The sequence below is a fragment of the Saccostrea echinata genome, unplaced genomic scaffold, assembly GCF_033153115.1.
Source record: "Saccostrea echinata isolate AGI-Se365-2 ecotype Australia unplaced genomic scaffold, CSIRO_AGI_Sech_v1 ptg000030l, whole genome shotgun sequence".
NCBI classification, from domain to species: domain Eukaryota; kingdom Metazoa; phylum Mollusca; class Bivalvia; order Ostreida; family Ostreidae; genus Saccostrea; species Saccostrea echinata.
This window is the reverse complement of record NW_026889779.1, coordinates 33,282,082-33,304,097: the sequence shown is the minus strand read 5'-3', so window position 1 is coordinate 33,304,097 and position 22,016 is coordinate 33,282,082. Positions and strand designations below refer to the sequence as shown.

At 32.1% G+C, this 22,016-nt stretch overlaps 1 protein-coding gene across 1 annotated transcript; it reads right to left on the bottom strand.

Moving 5' to 3' along the window:
- Positions 1-250: 250 nt before the first annotated feature.
- On the bottom strand, positions 251-10,852 carry LOC133196742 (guanylate cyclase beta-like). The gene is made up of 5 exons (XM_061332602.1): positions 9,459-10,852; positions 8,888-9,102; positions 1,656-1,754; positions 1,179-1,270; positions 251-322 (listed from the first exon to the last, which is right to left on the bottom strand). Exons 1-5 carry the CDS (start codon positions 10,850-10,852, stop codon positions 251-253), a joined length of 1,872 nt encoding a protein of 623 aa, XP_061188586.1.
- Positions 10,853-22,016: the final 11,164 nt, after the last annotated feature.

Here is a 22,016-nt window from a genome sequence, read left to right as displayed (position 1 = left end):
GCCTGATTGTGAAGAAATCTATCTGAATATACATCATCGATCCTTCACATTGATTATTGAAAAACTTCTGTTTTGAGTTCAAATTTTAAATTGTTATGAAACTTAACTAGGTATATAGGACATATAAATGTACTAGTTTTGGAATTAATGCTTCAACACTTTGAATGTTATGGCTTGTGTAAGTACAAAAAGTCAAACGATACATGATGGATTAGAAACAAATAATGAAAATGCAAAAATGTAGTTGTTATTAACAAATCATTCGAACAGAGGGTTTTTGTTTTGAAGCTTCCAGCCAATAAGTCATCATTTCTCCTTTACCCTGCAATAAAGAAATAAAGTAAGACCTTGGTTTACCTGTAATAGCAATAGAGTCTGTAACCACAAGCATTTCTTTCTTTAAAAACTTTACCCCGTAATATTATGAAAATATTAATATACTTAAGAACCTTTAATCATAGAAACAAGCAACTTTGTTAACAACAAATAAATTTAAGATACAGCTTGAAATGTTTTAACAATAACACTGCCATGTATATTATTCAATTTAAGATTTCTTCTTTTTCCACTTATTGGTTATAAACCACTAAATGAAAAAGGTGGAAATAAACGAAAAGTGATCTTTAAAAAAACTTCAAACGATAGAAATGTATGAACATGGCATAAATCATGAACCCCAGGAAATTTCAGAAGTGGGGCTAGATGCCTTAAAGGAATAATCATCCCCTCTCGACTGTTCACTCGCTCTGCGAGTCCCTTGTATTGATCAGGTATACGGAATATTCCTTAATCAAATTTAGTATAAAAACACGCATAACAATTGGTATGAAACACGTCAGCCAAAATGATGGCTTATATTTGCTAACACAGTCATGAAAATGACCTTACAATTAGAAATTTTTGAAATGCTAATTTTAAATGAGGTAATTGAAATCTCTGTAACATCAAACAATATGTCAGTAGTCTTACCTGGTTTAAAAATTAATCGTACTCAGAGCATGCTCTTGAGTACCGACTAAGTTGGGAGACGTGAACACCATATGCAGGTGATACTTTCCATTAGAAATATTGAATTATCAACCCTTTTCGTGACAATTATGAATCAAATACCTGATCACAATCTTGAAAACATGCTTTGACCAGATAAAAATATGAAGTATGAATAATCAGTATGTTACCTTGATTTTAATAAATCCCCTGGCAGTATATTGAAAATAATCATATCTACTAATTATTTCACAAGTGGTGGAGCTCAATTGTATTCTTCCACCTGAAGAAAAGGGACATAATCAAAATTTTTAAGGCTCTATGAAAAACATTTCATATAACATATATTGAGCTAAATTCAGTGTAATGTTAGATGTATTCTCCATTATCAATAAGATATCTGTATTTCTTAAAAAGAATATTTTCTCCGTATACTATGAATCAATTTTTATTTGTGAGATCTTTATGTTCGCGTAAGTATGCGAGACTGCCTGCTCGAAAAAAAAAATCATTATCACGTACATTAGTAATATGTAAGATCATACAAAGACCAAATCTCGTGTAAAATGTCTCGCTTATAAATACCAAACAACAATAGCACGAAAATTAAGTGTCGCGAAAATTAAGCGAAGTACAGTAAAAACTATAAGAATTTCAACTGCTCGTACCTTGGCTGGTCGACTCCATTCTGGAGGCTGTATTGACGGTATCTCCAAACAAACAGTAACGAGGCATCTTTTTCCCTACCACCCCCGCCACACAGGGCCCTGAAATAGCATATATCGTAAGTAGCAAGTAGTGCATTCTAACAAATCCTTAGGGGAGTTTTAGCATAGTTACAGAAAGTCCTCAGCTCTCAGTATTATATCCTTTTAACAAAGTAGGAACACATGGATTGATTTCTTGTATATTATTTTATTACATTCTCAACAGTGATATATTGTAATTTATTTACTGAATATAAGTCATAATATGTCACAGTGTTTATGAATATGAAAGAGGTATTCTTTCACAGTGTAACAGAAGATCAAACTCTCGATTTTCTTTCCCTTCAGGAAAGTGTTGTAAAATAATTCCAGGTCTGCTCTGAGATAGCGTAACTAAACCATCTTGACAAAGAGACTGAACTGCCAAAGTTTCTCCAAATGTGTTGTTGAAGTCTAATGTTATCAACGTTTTCAATCTCACAAATGCTAAGCTATGACGTCTCAACTCTTCAATTATGATGTCACAGCATATGGCATTAGGTTACGAAAAAAAAAAAAAAAAAAAAAAAACAGAGGCTAAGATAAAATCAAAGAAAATGTAATAAACAGAAAATTCAATATTTTTTAGTTGGCTATGGAATTTATTTCACTCCTGAGACAGGAATTTTTGTAAAAATCCACTTGTGACGTCACTTTTTGTTTGAGCGCTCCATTACTTTTCAGAACATTAAAACGGTGTTTGTTACAAATTTCTACTTTCCATGCATCTACTTGGTCAAGAACTTAGAAAATTTTATATTCATAAAGTTATATTTTCATATTAAGAAGAAGTGTAGCACTTCTGGGAGTCGAACTCGGTAACTTTCCATTAGTATTCGAACACTCATCTTACTACGCTATTGAAGCTGTTGAGGGAGTGAGGGTTTAACTAACTACAAAACACTTTCTATGCTGTAATTTCTCTATTTATAATTAAATACTACTTACACTTTAAATGTATATTTAAATTGTATTGAATTTAAAGAATGTCTTTTTATATATATACTGACAAGCAATATTGTACAAACATTTACATCAGTGGATTTTAAGCGGGTGAATATACTCATAGCACTTCATTTATAAAATGGCAAAGGACCTAGGCCCGCTCGGGGCCTCGGCTCCATTACTTTAAAGGAATGGAGAGCTACTCGTACATTAACCCTTACATATAAAAACAATTCTGTCCCACTCGTGAAATAAACTCCATACGCAGCTATAAAACATTGAATATCCTCTATTTACGCCCAATTCGAGAATTTTTCACTCATATAGACGTCACCATATCAGGTCTCTAAGTGACCTCTAAAATTAAGGCGCCAGCTGGCTCCTAAAAAAATTAAGTCGCCAATGCAGAATTTTAATCGCCAGGCAAATTTACTTTAAAAGCTGATATTAGTAAATATAGGAACCCATGAGGGATAGTCATGGGAGGGGGTGTCCAGTGCTCCTTCCATTTTTGAAAGTGGAGGGACACAAGAGTATCTTTGTGCTCCCACCGCCTTGTCGAAATAGTAATGTAGGAAAAACAGTAACTAGAATATGATTTTCTCAGCTTAAAAATTTCTTTTCGCCCCTTCAGAAAAAGAAGTAAAAAAGATTGTTGAAAATGTTTATAGTTCCGGAATTCGACGATCGCCAAATCAATTTAAAATGGTGACCAATTTGGCGACTTATAGTAGAGAAATACTAGGTGCCAATCAAAACTTTTAGGCGCCATGGTGACTAAATTAGGGTCCTGCATATACCAGTGAAGGGCTCAAATTTAGACCTATACTCGGCACTCAGGTCCATTGAGCAGTGAGGGGTTTTATCGTGTGTACGCTTACTATGACACGGAACCTCAGTTTTTAATTAGGATCTCATCCGAAACATTCGTGAATTTCATTTCTAGTGCTGGGCGTATGGCGAAGGAATAGCTCTATGTTTACGTCTTAGGAAAATTTGGCGCGGCGAACGGGAATCGAACCCGGGCCTCCCGATTTCGAAGCGATCGCCCTCCAACTAGGCAACTGTGACCGGTAGGAAGATGTGTAACAAAAACAATTGTTAACTAAATATTTTATTTTAAAAAAGAGCGAATAAAAATATTGAGTTCCTTCTGAATTTGCACAACAAATATTGAAGATTAATTCTTTGGAAACGCATGATTGATGACGTTTGGGGACTGATAGTATTAATGGTGGAGATCAGCTGTACGAAGCTTGATTATTCAGTATGATTTTAGGTGACTGGTTTGGCGTTGTAATCAAGTGGATTGTATTGAACAGTCTATGTGCATTAGCCATTATAATTACCTTTTCAAAGTTTTTGTCCAAAATAAAACTACAAATATTGTAATAGCTTTTTAATCTCACAAAGGTATTTGCTCACCATGCACGTCACAGAACTGCATGCTTTCTCGCTGTGTTGCTTAGTAATACACTTTGCTGGGCTTGCTGAAATTTCTTATTATTGAAAAAAAAAATTATTGAATCAATGATCAGGTAGAAAATTCTCTGTTTTTTTTTTGTTTTGTTTATGATGATGCACAATCAGTTTGCTTGCGTGATAATTTTACGCATAAACGCCTTCGACATTTATGTAAATTATCACGATTGATCGCATAAAAAAATAGATAGTTTGAATATTGAAAGTGATTTTGAAAAGATACGAATAATAAGTGGTCTCCTTAGAAAAGAAAATGTACAGCGTTACCGTAGAATCTTTCATATACTGCTTCTTTTGTCAGTTTGTGTTTTAATTAAAGTTCTCAAAGGTATAATTTTTAGCAATATTCTTTTCTTATCACAATTTCATACACAGGTTTGATTTAAAAAAAATTATTTGCTTAATGACCTTTTCAAAATTTCTTGTAAGCTTTTCATACTCAGATTTAATCATCCATCTATCATTCTGAAACCTCTTAGGTCTATTATTCTTTTTTTTTTTTTTTTTTTTAAGTTAGATTGATTCCCGCGCCAGCGCAAGAAACCGAATAGATGCCATTGCTAACAAAACAATTCTATTTTCAAGGGATTTCTATTGACAATTTAGGAAGAAAAAATGTTATTCAATTTTTCTCATCAAACAAAGTCATTCTATGACTTTAAGAACAATGATCACAGAAGTAAATACTGGAATATGCTACCCGATAATTATATGATTTACTTCATTTTATATTCTGCTATTTAATTTAGAATTTCATTCCGCTTTTTAATATTAATTTGTTTTGAACGTATAGCGTAGAAACCTCAATTTTTTTTTTTTTTTTTTTTTTTTTTTTTTTAAAGTAATCATTCAGATTTAAAAAAAAAAAACTGCGTGCCATGTACCCTTTTTAAATGCAAAGTTCAACAGTACAAATGTATATAAAAAAATAAATCTCCTACTCCCCATTTGAAAATGTCTATAAGCGGCTCTGATGAGCATAAAGGCATCTGCAGCGTTGTGTTATAGTGTAAATAATCGGTATTTAATCTTTCAGACAGTAGCGACAGCGCATGTGCATGTACTATAGGTAATTAAATTGTCTTACATATACTGCTGGAAAAGTATTTTCTCCAATAATGTAGCCCCACTTTATTTTTTAAGGGGGGAATGTGCTTCAAATTTTCAGGATCTCCGTATTGGTGCAGACAGAGAGTAATTCGCTCCTTCAAAGATTTTGGCTTAGATACTAAATAATTGACTTTCTTATAAATACATTTATGTCTCACCTGAACAAAAAATTGTAGTTATGCAAGACGTAAATTGATACCAAAATAGGATGGATAGTTCATATGTTGTTTTTCTTCGTGCAAGTAAAGTTTCTTTGGAATGTATACATGTACCGACCTTGATCGATACGTTGTGAAAGCGCCAATGAGACATAAGCCATGGATCTCTAACTGAATAAAGAAACCATCTTATTTCAACACAAATAATAAAAAAAAACCCAACTTGAATGTATTTAGTTATTTTGTTTGTAACAATGAAAAAGGCAAAAATAACGAACAGTGATGGATCTTTAAAAAAACCTGAAAGCAAAACAAATATGTGAACTAGGCATAAAACATGGTATAAAACAAGGCCTAAAATTGGTACAGTTGGTATGATATATGTCAGTCAGAATACGATCTAACAAGGTCATTATAAGGACCATAGAATTTACGAAATGCTGACTTTAAAGAAGTTGTTGAAACCCATGTAATATCAACTTATCTGTCAGTAAACTGTCTCGGTTTAAGAATTGATCGTACTCAGAGCATATTCTTGAGAATGAAATATTTAGATAACGAACAATTAATATTCAAGTTCAAAGTCCATTACAATCGAATATGTTAAAAAACGTAAACACCATATATAGATGAAAGCGGAATATTTCTTCATAGTCCTCAATTAAGTTGTTAGTTGGCCCTAAGTAAAATATCCAGATATGAAACAGATGTGACAGACTCTGTGTGTCTTTGATTCGAGTTCTTTTTGATATATCGAGTCAACATATGTATGGAATTAATAATTGTTATTTGATAACACGTCGTTGATGTTTATGAATGTCGAGTTCAAGGCCACAGCACGTGTTTTTCTTCTCATGTAGAAGTTTTTGTTTCGATTTTGCTTCATAGGAATTTAAAAGCATGTCTGCTAATACTAGAGCTAAATGCATGTAAGTACCCATTGGAATTATAACAGTTTGTTGGAAGACAGTCTCCAAAAACTATAAAGATGTTGTCAATGAGGAACTTTAGCATGATTTTAGTATCAATTTCAAAAGTAGGAATATGTTGTGTGTATGGGGGGATGCATCTTAATTATGCATATACTTTTCATCCATCTATCTGACAGGAATTTCTAGACACCTAGGCAAAAATTAATATAGAATACCCAAAGAAAAAAAGTTGGAAAAAATTGATTTCATTCTCACGTTAGTATTTCCTTAAATAATGGAGACAATTTGAATGAAAAGGGCAACAGTGATCACATTCATTATTTCTGTAGACATGATGAATCGTGAACAGGGCATCAAAAGAAAACTCTGGAAACATACAAGGTGGAATCTTGTATTAAGGTAGAGTAGGAATCCCCTGTTAACTAATTAAATCCGTAATTAGTTTTCAGCATTGATCATGTAAACAGTGAAATCGGTAGACATTCGATCCTTGTTTTAAAACAATGGCATAACAATTGGTATAAAATATGTCAGTACAAATTTACCCAACGATAAGTTGAATTTGCAAACATGATCACCATGATGACAATAAAATTTGTGAAATACTGACTTTATACCAGACTATTAAAAGACCTACAATATCAACATGTTTTTCAATACCATGCCTCGGACTAAAAACTTATCTTTTTCAGAACATGCTCTTGTGTACCGAATCGGTTGGGGAACATGAAAACGCCGTATGCAGGTGATAGCAAAATATTCCTTCTGAAACAGATGAATTTGACGATAGAAAATCTGAAGCAATTCAGACTGTCATATATTTGTTAGTTTGCCTTTAATATCTAGATTCAGTTAAAAATCCTATTGTGAAACAGAGGCGGCACATTATTTCGAGTTCACTTGAATATACCAAGTCAGCACATGAATAAAGATAAATTGATGAAACGTCGTCGATATTTATCTCAATGTCGAATTGTCATATGTCAATGGCGTAAAGAAGGCTTAAAGCAAAAGATTTCTTCCTCTCATGCAGAAATTTTTGAATAAAGTCGGCTTCAAAAGTTGACTAGATAATACAATAAAAAAGATCATTTTCAGTTTGCTCGTTTAAATCAAATATCAACTAAAAGTATATCTTTAGTCCATGTTTTACTGTTACTTGAAGATTACACATCTCAAATCGGAAAACGAAATTTAATTTTATATAAACCTAAATACAGCTATTTGTCAACCACTTGTTCCAAAATGTAAATTGTCATACAATTAATGAAGCATCGTCATTTCTAGCAAGTAAGCTTAACTTAATGCCACTATTTAGGAGGAAAATTGCATTATTTATTCCAATCGTAGTGAAGACACGTATTTACATTTCTCAGTAAAGTAACAATATTGAATGTTGAGAAGAAATTAAAATTGAATTCATTAAAAAATACGTTAAAAATATATTACCTAGTGTATTTTGAATTACTTTCGTTTGGCAGATACCAAGATTATTGGCTTCTTGTGCAATACTTTGGACACTTATATATCTAAATGTAGTACTGTGACATAAGCAGATATTTCTAATTAGAAAATATGTATTTCCTGAGCAGAGGGGTTAATGGACTTTTCTGTGTGTGTTTTTTGAGTGACATTTTCCTTATGAATTGCTTTATATCAAATATGAAGTCATTCGCTTTTTTCTTTTATTAATTAAGAAGATAACTAATATTCAACAGAAGTCTGCCTTATAGATTCCTGCTTTGCTGACCTTTAACAAAACTGAAAAGCTCTGCATGCATTGAAGTAATAACGAAATTTAATAGTTATATGTTTTCGTTAATATCCAAGTAATTTCGATGTATTTGACCTAAAATGTTACGCTTAGACAAATCTGGTTAAAAACAACAATTATGTCTGTTCCAATTTAATCAATCTAATCAAATATGATATATATAAATAAGAACGATACAATTGGTGCATCTTTGAATGCTACTTTGAAGTTAAATATATGCTATAGATGATGCCAAAGACCTTATTTTATATTTTTACATATGGGTAACCCTGGTTTAAGTCAACGTATAGGACTTCCCATCTCATCACATCTGATATTTAAAGCAATCTTGTGCACATAAAATCTCTATGAAAATGCTAGATCTAATGATAATACTAGGTCTTGGATAATAAATGCTAACCAACGCCAGATAAGTCAAGCTCAAAATGTAGTTTCCAAGGCATAGGGCTACAATTTTAATCTGAGCGATTCTGCACCACTGTGTGATGCAACAATAGATTTTTTGTAGCTTGTATACAAAAAGTCCTGCATTTCACTAACATTTCATGCATTTTAAGTATCTCAATAAAAATTCCAGCATCGTTTTTCTGTGATGACATGATAGAAAAATTAGAAAACAGAGCTAACTGATACTAGGGTTCTTTAGTTCATGCAATACTCTATGGCACAACTTCAGTTGTTATTCAAATTTTGAAAATGAAATCAAAGGTTTTGGAAATTTTTCATTTGGTTTCAATTCCTCTATTAGCTCACCTGAATGTATACCAATGCGTATTTTGATAACCTCAGAGGAGTGAACAGGGGACCGGAAGTTAGTCATACTGTCCCGGATATCCAGAGCCATGTTACAGATATGGAGCGCATGCGCATGTCCATTTGAGACTGGAATCCCGCTTGTAACCATGTAGGCATCCCCAATGGTCTCCACTTTGTACACGTCATACTTATCAATACAGTTATCAAACAGGCTATCGGAGAAAAGGAAGTAGAAAAGGATACCATTCCAGATAATGTAGATAATACAAGAATAATCTTTAAAGGATAGAGTATACATGTATTTACATTAATAGAATAATTGATAGAAATTTGTGACTCAAAATGAAATATAATAAAGATTTATTTCTACTGCATTGTGTTGGTGATATTGCCTATCTGTTTGTATTTCTATTATAAATTCTTTTTAAAGTTATATTTAAATTAATTGTCAGGAAAGTGGACAGAATCTTTCATTTTGAAAGAAATGTTTACGGAACAAAAACGGACATAGTTCACTATTGAAATATTGAAGAATTAAAAGATGAAAAATATATTCGGATAAACTTACGAATATATTTCGTTAAGTAGGTCTATAACCTGCAAAGGTGAGCTTCTACTGCACAGTGAAGTGAAATCAACGATGTCACTGAAATAGACAGAAGCCTGAGAAAATTCTTCAGCGGGTACAAATCCCTTTGATTTCAACTGCATTGCAATTTTCCTAGGTAGCATCCGGTATAGAAGTTTCTCTGTAAGTCTCTTTTCTTCGGCTAATTCCTTGGTTTTGGATTTGATGTCGCTTGCATACCTTGCGATTCGTAACGTCATTTTGTTAACACACGATATATACCAAACCAGCAATGTAAAGCTTGCTAATGCCACAATCACCTGTAGGCATATGAATAAAACAAAACGGAACTGAGCCTCGCTTCGGATGTCTGAGAGATTTTCCTTTAGTAGTCTGGAAGAATTGTGATGAATGAGAAAGGAGAAGTCTATAATCATTGTCATGTTCCTAAACCATTCTACACTCATAGCAAACCTTTCCTCCTCAGTCTGGTTTTGGCAATCGTAAGAATTATTAGCCCACAGTTTCAAGCTTACTTCGTGAAGGTATCTTTCCGCATTAAAGTCGCTTTCTGTGTATGTATTGGCAATGCTGGAATCATAGGTAACCACAATTTCTAAGTACGATTTTGCTTTACCTTCAGTGTATCGGTACATTTGAAATTCATGGTTTGTGAATCCACATATTGTGAAAAGATAGGCTATTCTAGCTCTTTGAAGGCCAATAAGGTCAATGTGACGTAGAAGTGCCACTAACACAAACAATTTGGAGTAAAGATGCTTTCCTTCGGGTATTTGTACACCCACTAGCATTTCATCCATCAATGCGTTATTTATATTTGTATAAAATTCTAAGACTTCTAGGACTGTTACTTCGGTGTTCCAGATTTTATTTCTAGTTTCTCTTATACTAGAAATTATATCCTTTTTGGTGTATGTTGTAGTATTTATAGAAAACATTCTGTTTCCAAAGGCGATGTTTTGTATGCCGGCGTCAGTGTTCTGCTGTGCTTCCTGGAGTAGGCTCTGAGCCTCAGACGCATTTCCATTTACAGTTAAAAATGTGGCAGACCTTCCCCTTTCTCGTTGAAGCATCTGAATTAAATTCGCGAACATCTGAGCAGAGTTTATTTGTGATGTAGCAGCATCTGTGTCCTCCATCAGCTGAATAGCATTACTAAGGTTAAAGGTCGAGAAAACGATCATAGCGACGATTGGGATGATGATGACAAGAATCATTCTCCAGTGTTCGACGACTCTCCGACATCCACCTGTGTCCCGGAGATTTTTTTGCAGGAGATCTTGATAACTTCCTCCAACTTGTAGGGATTTTCCGGACATAGGAGATATGATTTCCCTGTCCGGATATTCAGGAGTAACCGCCCCTCTCTTCATAGCCTGTTAATAAACCTAGAGAAATGATGTCAATAATCATAAGAAAGTTACTGCAATTTTATTTATATATACACATATGTATATAAAATGACCAACTATACGAACAATAGAAATTGCTTATATATATATATATATATATATATATATATATATATATATATATATATATATATATATATATATATATTTTTTTTTTTTTTTTTTTTTTTTTTTCAGACCTCTATTGTTCCTGTTTTTTGTCATCTTTAGTGCTTTGTATAAAATTCCCTTTTGTGACCTTGTACCTATTTATTTAGAAGATCCGACACATTAGGATAGATGGTCTTGTTGGTATTCTAGTGCATGCTTACTCCTCCCAGACCCCGAATCCCAACTCAGGAATTCTCAGAGGTCCGTGTTTTATGTTCTCTATACAGTATTGTATTGTTTATAGTTTTTGTGAGATCTATCAATGTTCGTTATTTACAGTTATTTTCAATCTTTTCATTATATATATATATATATATATATATATATATATATATATATATACCCGCTATATATCTTTTTAGGAATCCAGTATAGGTATGGTAATTCTAATTCAATTTGATAGTTGGGAAAAATATTAAAAACTGAGATGATTTTGAAAAATTTCCTCCTAAGTAGGGAAATATGGATCTAAAATAGACTAACACTTGTAGAATTAAATCCCAGCTCTTCTGAAATACAGTTTTGATATTGAGCCTTACAAAGACAACGTTGTTACATGCTTTGTCAGCTGGTACCAGTAGACATTGATAGTGTTATCTATTTTATTCTTTTTTCACTTCTGAATTATTGAATACAGAAGGAAAAATGGTTTTGTATCATTAATTTAACTATCATTATATACATACTAGATTTCCAGAATTTAATTACTAACATGATTTAAACATTTTGAATGTTGAAATTAAGTGACATTTCATGACCTAATAACTTCTATGTCACTGAATGTGACAATATCGTGATAAGATAGGTTGTTCGTAATATTCCGTTTGAATATTTGTCTCAAATGTAAATATAATGTAACATGGAGATAATGAACAGCACTCAAGCTCAAACTTCCACTCAAACAATACAAATCAGGAGCAGAGCAAATACATGCCTCTAGAACATCAGAGGTGGGATCAGGTGTCATGGAGGAGTGAGCATCCCCTGCCGCCAGGCACACCCGTCGTGTGCTGCTTGTCAAGATCGGTAAAAACGAAACATTCGTAGACAATTCAGTGTGTAAATAATGGCCTAACAATTAGGATGAAAAAAGTCAGTCAGCATTTGACTTAAGAATGGATTGCATTAGCTGATAAGGTCATTGTATCTACCATATAACTTGCGAAAGGATGAATTTAAACGAGTCTGTTGATATTCTTGTTTCATCAACTTGTTTTTCAATAGTTTTCCTCGTTTTAGAAATTGTTAACGTAGAGCATTCTCTTGCGTATCAAATAAACTGAGAGACATAAATCCCATATGCAGGTGATAACGGTATATTGCTACATATATATGTTAGGGAAGTTGACGATTGAAAAGTGATATATCGAATCAACGCATGAATGAAAATGGATTCTGTTTATAGATAAAACATCGTCGATATTTTTAAGATGTCGAATTGACGACCATAGTAGGAGACTTTTAGAAGTTTTGAATTCTGCTTCATGTGGATACAAAAACAGGTGTGCTTATAATGGGGCTTAATTATTACAAATTGAAATTCCAACAGATTGATGAAAGACCTATTCTCCAAAAACTACATAGATATTATTATTCAAAAACCCCAGCATTTCGGTGAATCAACTTTGGAGTACATGTGTGTAGAATCAGAATTTTTTTAACAAAATAATTTTGCAAATGACAATAATGAATTTTAATTGACTGTGTAATTTTATCGAATAATTGTTAAAAAATATTGATATCTTTTATGAAAGAAATCAATTTAGTACACATTATGCCGTGTCACTGTATGTATGCATGAACCTGTACAAATGAAATAGAGAAGATAATTTATATATTGATTAATTGAAGTATTAAATAATTAAATTTTACACATTCTGAAATAAGTTATAAATAAGTGATACCGAAGATACAACCTAGAAAATATTTAAATAAAGTTCATTGGCGTGCTACAGGCTCGGATGCAGTCAGGCACTATCCCTCAGAGAGAGAGAGAGAGAGAGAGAGAGAGAGAGAGAGAGAGAAAAAAAAAAAAAAAGAGAGAGAGAGAGAGAGAGAGAGAGAGAGAGAGAGAGAGAGAGAATGTTACATGGGGGACAAACAACAAATAAGGGCCTTTGTTTTTACACTTAATTTGACTACGAATTGTTCCGTCTACCTGATGAATACATGATGCTCACGGTTGTGAAGTGTCAGGGTGTGACCGGTCAACAGGGGATGCCTACTCCTACTAGGCACCTGATCCCATCTCTGGAATTTCCGGGGATCCGTACTCTATTCCATATTCACAGATTTGTATTGTTTGTAGATTTTTTTTAGATCGTTCCCTGCTCATTATTTTAATTTTTTTTCATTACATAAAGTTAAGATACATAGTGTATAATTGGTTTATAGTAAGACCGATATATATGACTTGTCTTTTTAGTCTTTTTGAATTGTAATAAACGTCAGAATCCAAAGACATAATGGGAAGTAAGAAATCAATGTTTATCGAGAAGTTTACGATGTTTACGTATCTTGAGAATGTTTTTGTGACTGTTTTTCTGAAATTAAAAATAAATTTCTTTTAAGACGCATTGATTTTTTTTTTAATCTTTGATTTAAACAAAATATATTCAGAAACAGAAATCAAAATATGTAATGAATTGATGTTGGTAAAATTGCTTGAAACTGCGGAATACGCACTCAGTTTCATTTGGTGAAACATGAAATTTAAATTCCTCAAACAAAATAATGTGTTTTTCTTCTCCAAATTGAAACAAAAGAGAAGGGACCCCCTCCCCCGCCTTAACTGTCCATGTGATAAGTAAGTTTGATAAAATATTTGATAAAATATTCTTAAACCTATTTCTTTCCTAAGGACCAACAATTATGCTATGCATAAAGAAAGCAGAAATCACGATCCTAGAAAATCATTTATCTAACAAAAATGAAATATATAACTATTGCAAGTATACAACAAAGCTTAAGAATATTTCTTATTGAGAGTTATGGAGAGAAAAGGGCCATCATAAAGGGTTGTTCATTAATACGTATTTTTGTAGGTAATTATATAATGAGTGTTATGGCTCATTAGACTTTTGGGATCATTATAAGCTATAGTTTAATTATACTTCCGTCGTCCAATTATCTAAAGACATCGTTCAAAGCCTGAACATGGTTACATAACTTTGTGTAAAGGAAAATTAGAGTGCAAATGATGGCCCCACGGTCGCTTTTTGTTGTACATAAATATAGTCTACTGAGCTGAGTTTTATGTGACAGAAAATATTAATTTTATATTCATTTTCTAAAGAACGAAGCCAAAATAAATAAATTTATTCTTCCAATTAGAATTGTTCGAATTAATTCTAGCCTAAACATGTTTTGACAAAATGAGTTTTTAATTAAAAACAAATCCCGCTGTAACATAAATATAAACTAACATTGAGGATAGGACGCGACCCTCACAATGTGACCAATATTTAGATACAAATTCAACCCTTTGGACTTGTATGTTACAGGGAATATTCTACAAAAATATGTTACAGCAACTCTGTTTACTTTTTTGGTTGTGTTTGAGAAGCATGGCAAACGGGTAACATTTTCAGGAGTCTGTTTTTCTGCCTAACTTGTTTTGGGATCACAAAAAAAAAAAAAAAAAAAAAAAAAAAAAAAACAAAAAAAAAAAACAAAAACAAAAAAACAAAAAAACAAAAAAAAAAAACCGAGAAAAAAAAAACAAAAAACAAAACCCCCCCCCCACCCCCCCCCCAAAAAAAAAACCAGCAAAGAACAAAAAAAAAAAAAAAAAAAAAAAAAAAAAAAAAAAAAAAAAAAAACCAACTAGTTTTTGTTATTTTTTTAAAGAAGAAAAGAGGATTTTTAAAAGTGTTGAGATCGATGTACTTATACTAATCCTGACATATTTGATATTTTTATAATGTGAGTAAGTCATATAAAAACAAATTAATGTTATTGCTACATAATTTAACTTATTCGTGGCTAACAGGTACAATTATTTAAATGACTGTTTTATTATTAATAAATTCATCAGAATCAATTGGTTATTGAAAACATTTAGCAGAAGAGACTGTTGTTTAATAAGCTACGGAAAATTACAAATTGACAAAAAGTTAATATGCAGATGTTGAGTTAAAAAGGGGGTTTCATTTCACTGATGAGCAAAACATTGAAAGAGCCTTGGACACATGTTCAAGTAAATATAAAAATATATGCAATATTCTCAGTTGTTTCTTATATGACACGAATCTGATAAAATCCAATTTTCACATTCAACAAACATATGATAAATTTCAAAATGATAAATGTCGCTTTTTGAACTTTAAATAAAACTCGAAATGGGGTGACTGACAGAAAACTTATCCTTATTTGACGTAAGGCAGGAGACTAAATCATACATGTATATTTATTACTTTTCCCGAGCTTTCATGATATAATTATTTCTTCTGGTAGGTTTTATGGAGAATTCAAAAAATAAGGTTCTATACTTTTAAAAAACAATTAACACACATTTAATGAAAACAAAATTAAATGGAAAACACTGGACACCAGAAGTTGGATCGGGAGGTTGTAACATAAAGGTTACTAAGGTTTTTACTTAAGTACGGTCAAAAGTATGTTTTTGGCGCAATCTTAGGACCTGCCTAAGTACTACTTAATTATGTCTTAAACGAACTAAGCGAGGTCTAAGCGAACTCAACATTATGTTCACAATATTTTTTATGAATCACACTAGTTTTTTTTTTTCAATTTATTCAATTGTGTTTAAAAATACTCAGTTATGCATGTAATTATATAAAAATTCGACGTCCTTTCTTATATTTTAGTTAGGTTACATAAGTTATCGTATTAAAACTATAATTCTGTAAAAACGATTCTTAGTATTTGAAAACAAATTTTGCACGTTCACAAAGTGGCATGGGTTCAATTTAAATGTACAACCTTTGTTTATCACTCGAAATTGGGATGTTTTCAATTAACCTTTTATTGTTATTCTTTTGTTTTGATAAATGTTCACTCGCTTTATCATTCTCGTAGTAGGGACAATTTGAATTCTTTTTCCCTGATGCATCGGCCCATGTCAGCAAGCAAAGACTGTATACGTAGATGTTTTATGATATACTTATTTAAAATTTAATCAAGGATCGAAAAGAATTGTTTTCAGAAAATAATTTTTCGTATATCTCCATATTAACAGTTCTTTCTCTCAGACTGCAGTGAACCCCTGTCTGAATCCGCGCTTGTTGCGTTCTACATTGAATCTAATTTACAGACACTCTTTATTAGCTTTCTAGTCATCACATCATCCTCTATCTCAAGGACAATTTTTCAGTCTCTTTAAATGTATTTTATCGCATATTTTCACAACAAACCTCATGATTACTGTATACATTACATATAATGATAAGTGCTTATAACCTAGGTCCCACTAGTATTTCAGAAGATCCCAAAAATAAAATTTTACATCTACATGTATGCCATATTGAGAGTGAAACTGGAATCATCTATCAGTGATCAATAGAACTGCCCCCCCCCCCAACCCATCCCCGGAAAAATTCTGAAACCAGTATTTAACAGAGATAATTCTTTTAATGCATAATAGGAATAGAGGAATGTTTTAACGTCGAGATTGAACATTTAATAGTTCGAAGTATTTGTATAAGATAGTTAAGACATAGTTAAGTCACCTCTACCGGCCGCTTCAGTTTTGCTAAGATTGTCTTATCTTTGCTATAACACGCTTCTAGTTATGGTCTTAAGTTTAAGACTCTACATAAGTCCTTCTTAAGCATGGTCTTAGACTTAAGTACCCTTTGTATTACGACCCCCAGGTGCCTACGAGGAGTTAGCATCATCTGTCATATTCTCCGTCAGCGTTCTGTGTATTGATTAAGAAAATTGAGTAATCCGTGGTCACTCAAAATTATACTCAAAGATGGACTGTCATTAAAATAAGATCGATACAATGACCATAGAAATTACGAAAAGCTGACTTTAAACAAGACTGTTGAAACCTCTGAAACATAAACAGATCTGTTAGTAGCCTGCCGCAGTGTAAAGATAGAGTACAGGACATTCTCTAGCGTGCGGATATGGTGTCTGTCTCCCAAATGATTCCGTACAGACACTATATACAAATGATAATGTAATATTGCTACATGTATAAGAGAAAAACCTTTATTTAGTTTAGTTGTTAATATACCGGTAACGCCTGTATTCAGTCTACCATTCAAATAAGAAAGCAGAAGTCATGACTCTGTAGTGCCCTAAATATTGATTTCACCGGGATATAACTGGTCGACATATGAAAGAAAAATGAATATTGTTAATTAATTAAATGACGTCCATACATCTAAATTAAAATCCACAATCCACAACAAGATTTTTTCATCTTTGCCTGTAGAATGTCTCGACTTGAATAAATTGTGCTTTGAAAGACTACTATACACAGGCAAAAGTGGCTCGCATAAATTTTTTTAAAATAAAAAATTTACATGAATTTCATGTGAATTCTTTGTTTGAAAAAGGGACGAAAAACAAGACATGCAAAAATTTTGTGAAATCTTCATGGGATGTGACATAACTTGCATATAAATTTTACATGAAGAGCATATCGCAAAAAATATTGTGCAAAGAAAAATTCATATGAAAGTTCTAAAAAATTATTTGAATATCATACATACTAATTCACATGATATTCGAATGAAAAAAATATTTATACAATTTTTACATGATTTTTGCATAATAAATAAATAAAAAAGAAAATCACATGAATATCATGTGAGCCACTTTTCCCTGTGTTAATTAGGACGACCGAAAAAGAAACTACATGTAAATTTGTGCCTATAAAAATTCAAGCAGATTTTTTGAAATCTGAATTTCCAGTACAAGTTCCATTTTTTCAGAAACACTGGTCTAAAAAATCAAATTTTGTTTAAGTTCTTTTAAATTTATGAATCCAGATTTGATTTACACCACTTCATTAATATGTCCTAGTTCTCAGTTCTACTGGTTTGCCTTTCACTGCAGTTCATATATTTTATAACAAATAAAGAAACAGGCTTGGTAAAATATTTACTTGACCCTGCCATTTATCTTTGTTTTGGTGAAATGTTTGAATCCAGAATAGGTAAGGTAACTTATAATAAATACCTCCCGTTGTCTTTGATGTTAACAGTATTTAAAACTAAATCTTCGAATTGACTTTGAAGAATTTTATCCACTGAAAGGTAACCGGAAGTATAATGGCATAAGTAAAATTTTTCCATATTTCTTTGGAGTACCTACAGTCCATACATTCATTTGTCGCTGACGTCAAAATAGTTTTCGTTTACATTAAATTTTGCTACTCGTCAGAAACGTCTTCCTGAATTAAATGTAAAAGCTATTAGTCTTACCTTAATATCTCGTTAGATGACCCTTCATTTCCTTTACTTTGTGTTGAACTTTAAGCTGAATGGAATCTATGTTCAGAGTTTTCTTGTAATTTTCTTTTAATTGTATCCAAATATTTTCTGCTATATGTAGGCTTTACGACTGTGCTGGCCAAGATATAGTAATAATATTCTTTTCTCCACAAGGTATGCTGAATAGTCAGGATTGATGAGCGGGAGTATTGTCCTAAAATATAATTTCAAACAGAAAACTGTAGAGTAATATCAGATCACAAATTGTTTTCTTTTATATCTATATATTTTGAGAGTTAATTTTCCACTGATAAGTTCCTACCGCTTTTTAACATATACAACCCTAGACCATAGCAATAGTATGGTTCGACGGTGCTCACAGAAGATGGGGATTATCAACTTCGTCGACCGTAAGCCAAATGTACTTACAATAATTATTTCCAATACGAACCTTCTAATTGGATGTCCTTTTTTTACAGGGATGAGCTCCAGTACCAACCTGTCATCTCTAACTGAATGTCCTGTTTTTACAGGGATGAGCTACAATTCTGTTCTTCTGGTGCTTACACATTTTATTCCCATCTTTTTCTGCAAACCTTATATTCCACATTAAATATTTTTCTTTTTTCGCATTAAGAGTTCTCACGTAAAGAATAATCTTTCTTTTATTCTAAGCATTTAAAAATTTATGTAAGTCCTCCTTCTGTTACTTTTCATAAGTCTTGAAAATTTCACTTCACTTCTATTAAAAAAAACTTTAATTTCATTGTTTCATCGTTTGTAATTTCTCACTGAACAGAATTCAGAGATAAGTAGAAAAAAATGTATGTTCTGACGTCATAAAAAATAATAAAACTGGTCAAACCTCAAAAACCGATAATTTTTATTTGTCAACTATTTTAAAATATTTATCCTATTAAATTCAATATCAAACCAGAAGACTGACTGGAAAATGACGTGAACATTTATATTTTTAAAGAATATTTTACTAGACTTTAAGTGTCAATAAAAAAATACAAATGAATACGTCGACAGTAACCCCCCCCCCCCCCAAAAAAAAAAAAAAAAACCGAATAAGTTTAGATGATTTGTTAATGGCAAAGTTGATTAATCTGAGACTTTAGTTACACTATATTTGATAAATCCTTAATATAAATCAGAACACGTTAATTTAATTGCAGTAGTCTATCGGCAAAAGACGCACATCAAATGACATACCGTTATGTGATTCAATGCAACGTTTCGCTACTGCTAATCCAGAAGAATCAAACAAAATGAAAAAGATTGCTAGATATTGATTAACATATAAAACATAATTTGAACATTTGTAAACAATTATCAATAACATATATTTTCGCTTTCAAACATTAATTTATTACTAAATAAGTTTTACTGTGGCCCTCTTGGAGGATGCGGTCCGTTATCTTGTGTATTTGTCAAAATAGAAAACTACTTGTCACGGAGTTGTGTTTTTCTCTCTTAATATATAATTAATGCAAACTAAACACATTTTACAGAAAAATTTCAGGTATTGCTATACAGGAATTCTACACCAATGTCTTATTGTGCATGAATTCCAGATGGATGTGTGGTAACTGCACAGATTTCTCACCAATGAGTGGTCGTGCAGGAACTTAACCTTATTGTCGTTTTGGTCATTTAGTTGAAGTCGTTCAATATACATTTATTGACTGGGTTCGAGGGCAACATTTTGCCCGAGAACACAGTCAATAGATAATAATCTTTTATATTTTATAACGACGTATCTTCGGTTGTTTTCCATGGTGTAAAGGACAAGGTAGGATAAGACCTTTTTGGCCCCTGGTTTGGGATGTCTTTTAGAATGATGCAACAGTTTATCAATAGAAACCTGTTGTTACCCCTGCCACAAAATGGGTATTGATTCTAAGTCATGGGATACACTGGGGTCACAGGAAGGTCACAAAATATGCCAATTACCGAATTTTCTCATTTTTATGCAAATTTTCATCAATTTTACAGCACATTTGTCTCAGAAAACATAGAGCACAAGCTTGCCTATCTACCAAATTTATATATTTCATACACTAGTATCAGATGCATCTTGTGTATAAAAATCTCAGATAGGCAAGCTTGTGCTCTATGTTTTCCGAAGTGAAACGTATCTCAAATTTGATGAAATTCCACCAGAATTCAGGAAATTCGGGAAAATGTCCTTCTTCTGCAACCTCTTGTGGCCTCTGTGTAAGCTTTGAATCAAAATTAGTGCTGGTTTTAAAACAAGCATCATTTTAAGTTCTTAAATACAAACTATCACAATTTTAACTGTGTTCTGATTTTTACATCAAACAAGGGGCCAGATTCGGCCGTTACCATACCTTGTCCTTTCGTTTATCCTCACTGCAGATTTAAACTCGGTCAGTTCCGGAACTGTCGAACACCAAGGAATGCAAGTAAGATACGACTGATCCGACCTACATTAGTGATGTTAAAAGAAGTAATTGCGGTCCAACATTTCATCGACATGTCCTAGATCTACATCAATTTTTAGGGAACCGCTCAGTAAAACATTAAAAATGTTAGACTTCTTAAAGGACATGTATATATTTATTTTAATAGGAAACAATTTTTAAAGGTATAATAATAATAATAAACATTCATAAAAGCCTCAATCAATAAGCAGAACTTCACAGAAAAACTGACCATAACAATTTTAAAAGCGTTTCAATAAACAAGACATAAATTTTACATTGTTGGATTTAAAAAGGACAATTTATATTCTTTTTTTATATACAATATATTCTCTAAAACAATCTCATCTAAAAAAAAAAAGCCACTCCTGTTAGTATGTTAGTATCCAATTTACATTCAAAACTTGAGCTATCTTCCGAATAAATCATATACCTACGTGTGTGTTTTTTGTTTACTTTTTCTGTGAAGAAATATGTTTATCTTATTAATCTTTTGTCATCTAAAATGAAATCCTCTCTGTAATCTGTGCTGGACAAGTGTTTTTGATATGTGTCTCCTCTATAAAACCCTTGATATTAGCTGCTATGAAACGTAAAACTTTTTTTCTTTGATCTCCATGCTTACTAATTAATTAAAAAAAAATAGATAATATAAATAAATGAAAAAGGAATAACATGAATAATCTATGTTATTTGATTAGAACAGTGTCAGTGTCCCTTTACTCTGACAGAAGTAAGAGAACATTTCAGACATACAGGTCTACAACATAAGAACAACATAAGAAGTGAAGCACAAATGAGAGCTCTCAAAACCTCCCAAGGACTAGTAGAAAATTTGAAATCAATCACCCCCTCCCTTAATAGCAACAAAACGTATGACTTTTAAAGAATTTATACAGGTATAATCATTTCTAACGATGAATCAAAGACAAGGCTTTCTGATATATACACATCATCTTCAATATAGATGGAACTCGAATACTATCAAATCTATCAAAGTTGTTATCTAAAAAAATACTTTGTTAAAAATAATCCTAGTTCTACATTTACGTACCATAAAGGTGATAGTGGAAGTACAAGATTTCCCCACGGAATCTACCTATGTAATTTTCAGAA

Excerpts from the sequence above, each read along its gene's own strand:
- LOC133196742 (XM_061332602.1), bottom strand. The coding sequence starts at position 10,852 with ATGAAGAGAGGGGCGGTTACTCCTGAATATCCGGACAGGGAAATCATA. Across the intron at positions 1,271-1,655 it reads AATGGAGTCGACCAGCCAAG|GTGGAAGAATACAATTGAGC; the intron begins GTACGAGCAGTT and ends CCTTTTCTTCAG. Across the intron at positions 323-1,178 it reads GGGGATTTATTAAAATCAAG|GGTAAAGGAGAAATGATGAC; the intron begins GTAACATACTGA and ends TCTTTATTGCAG.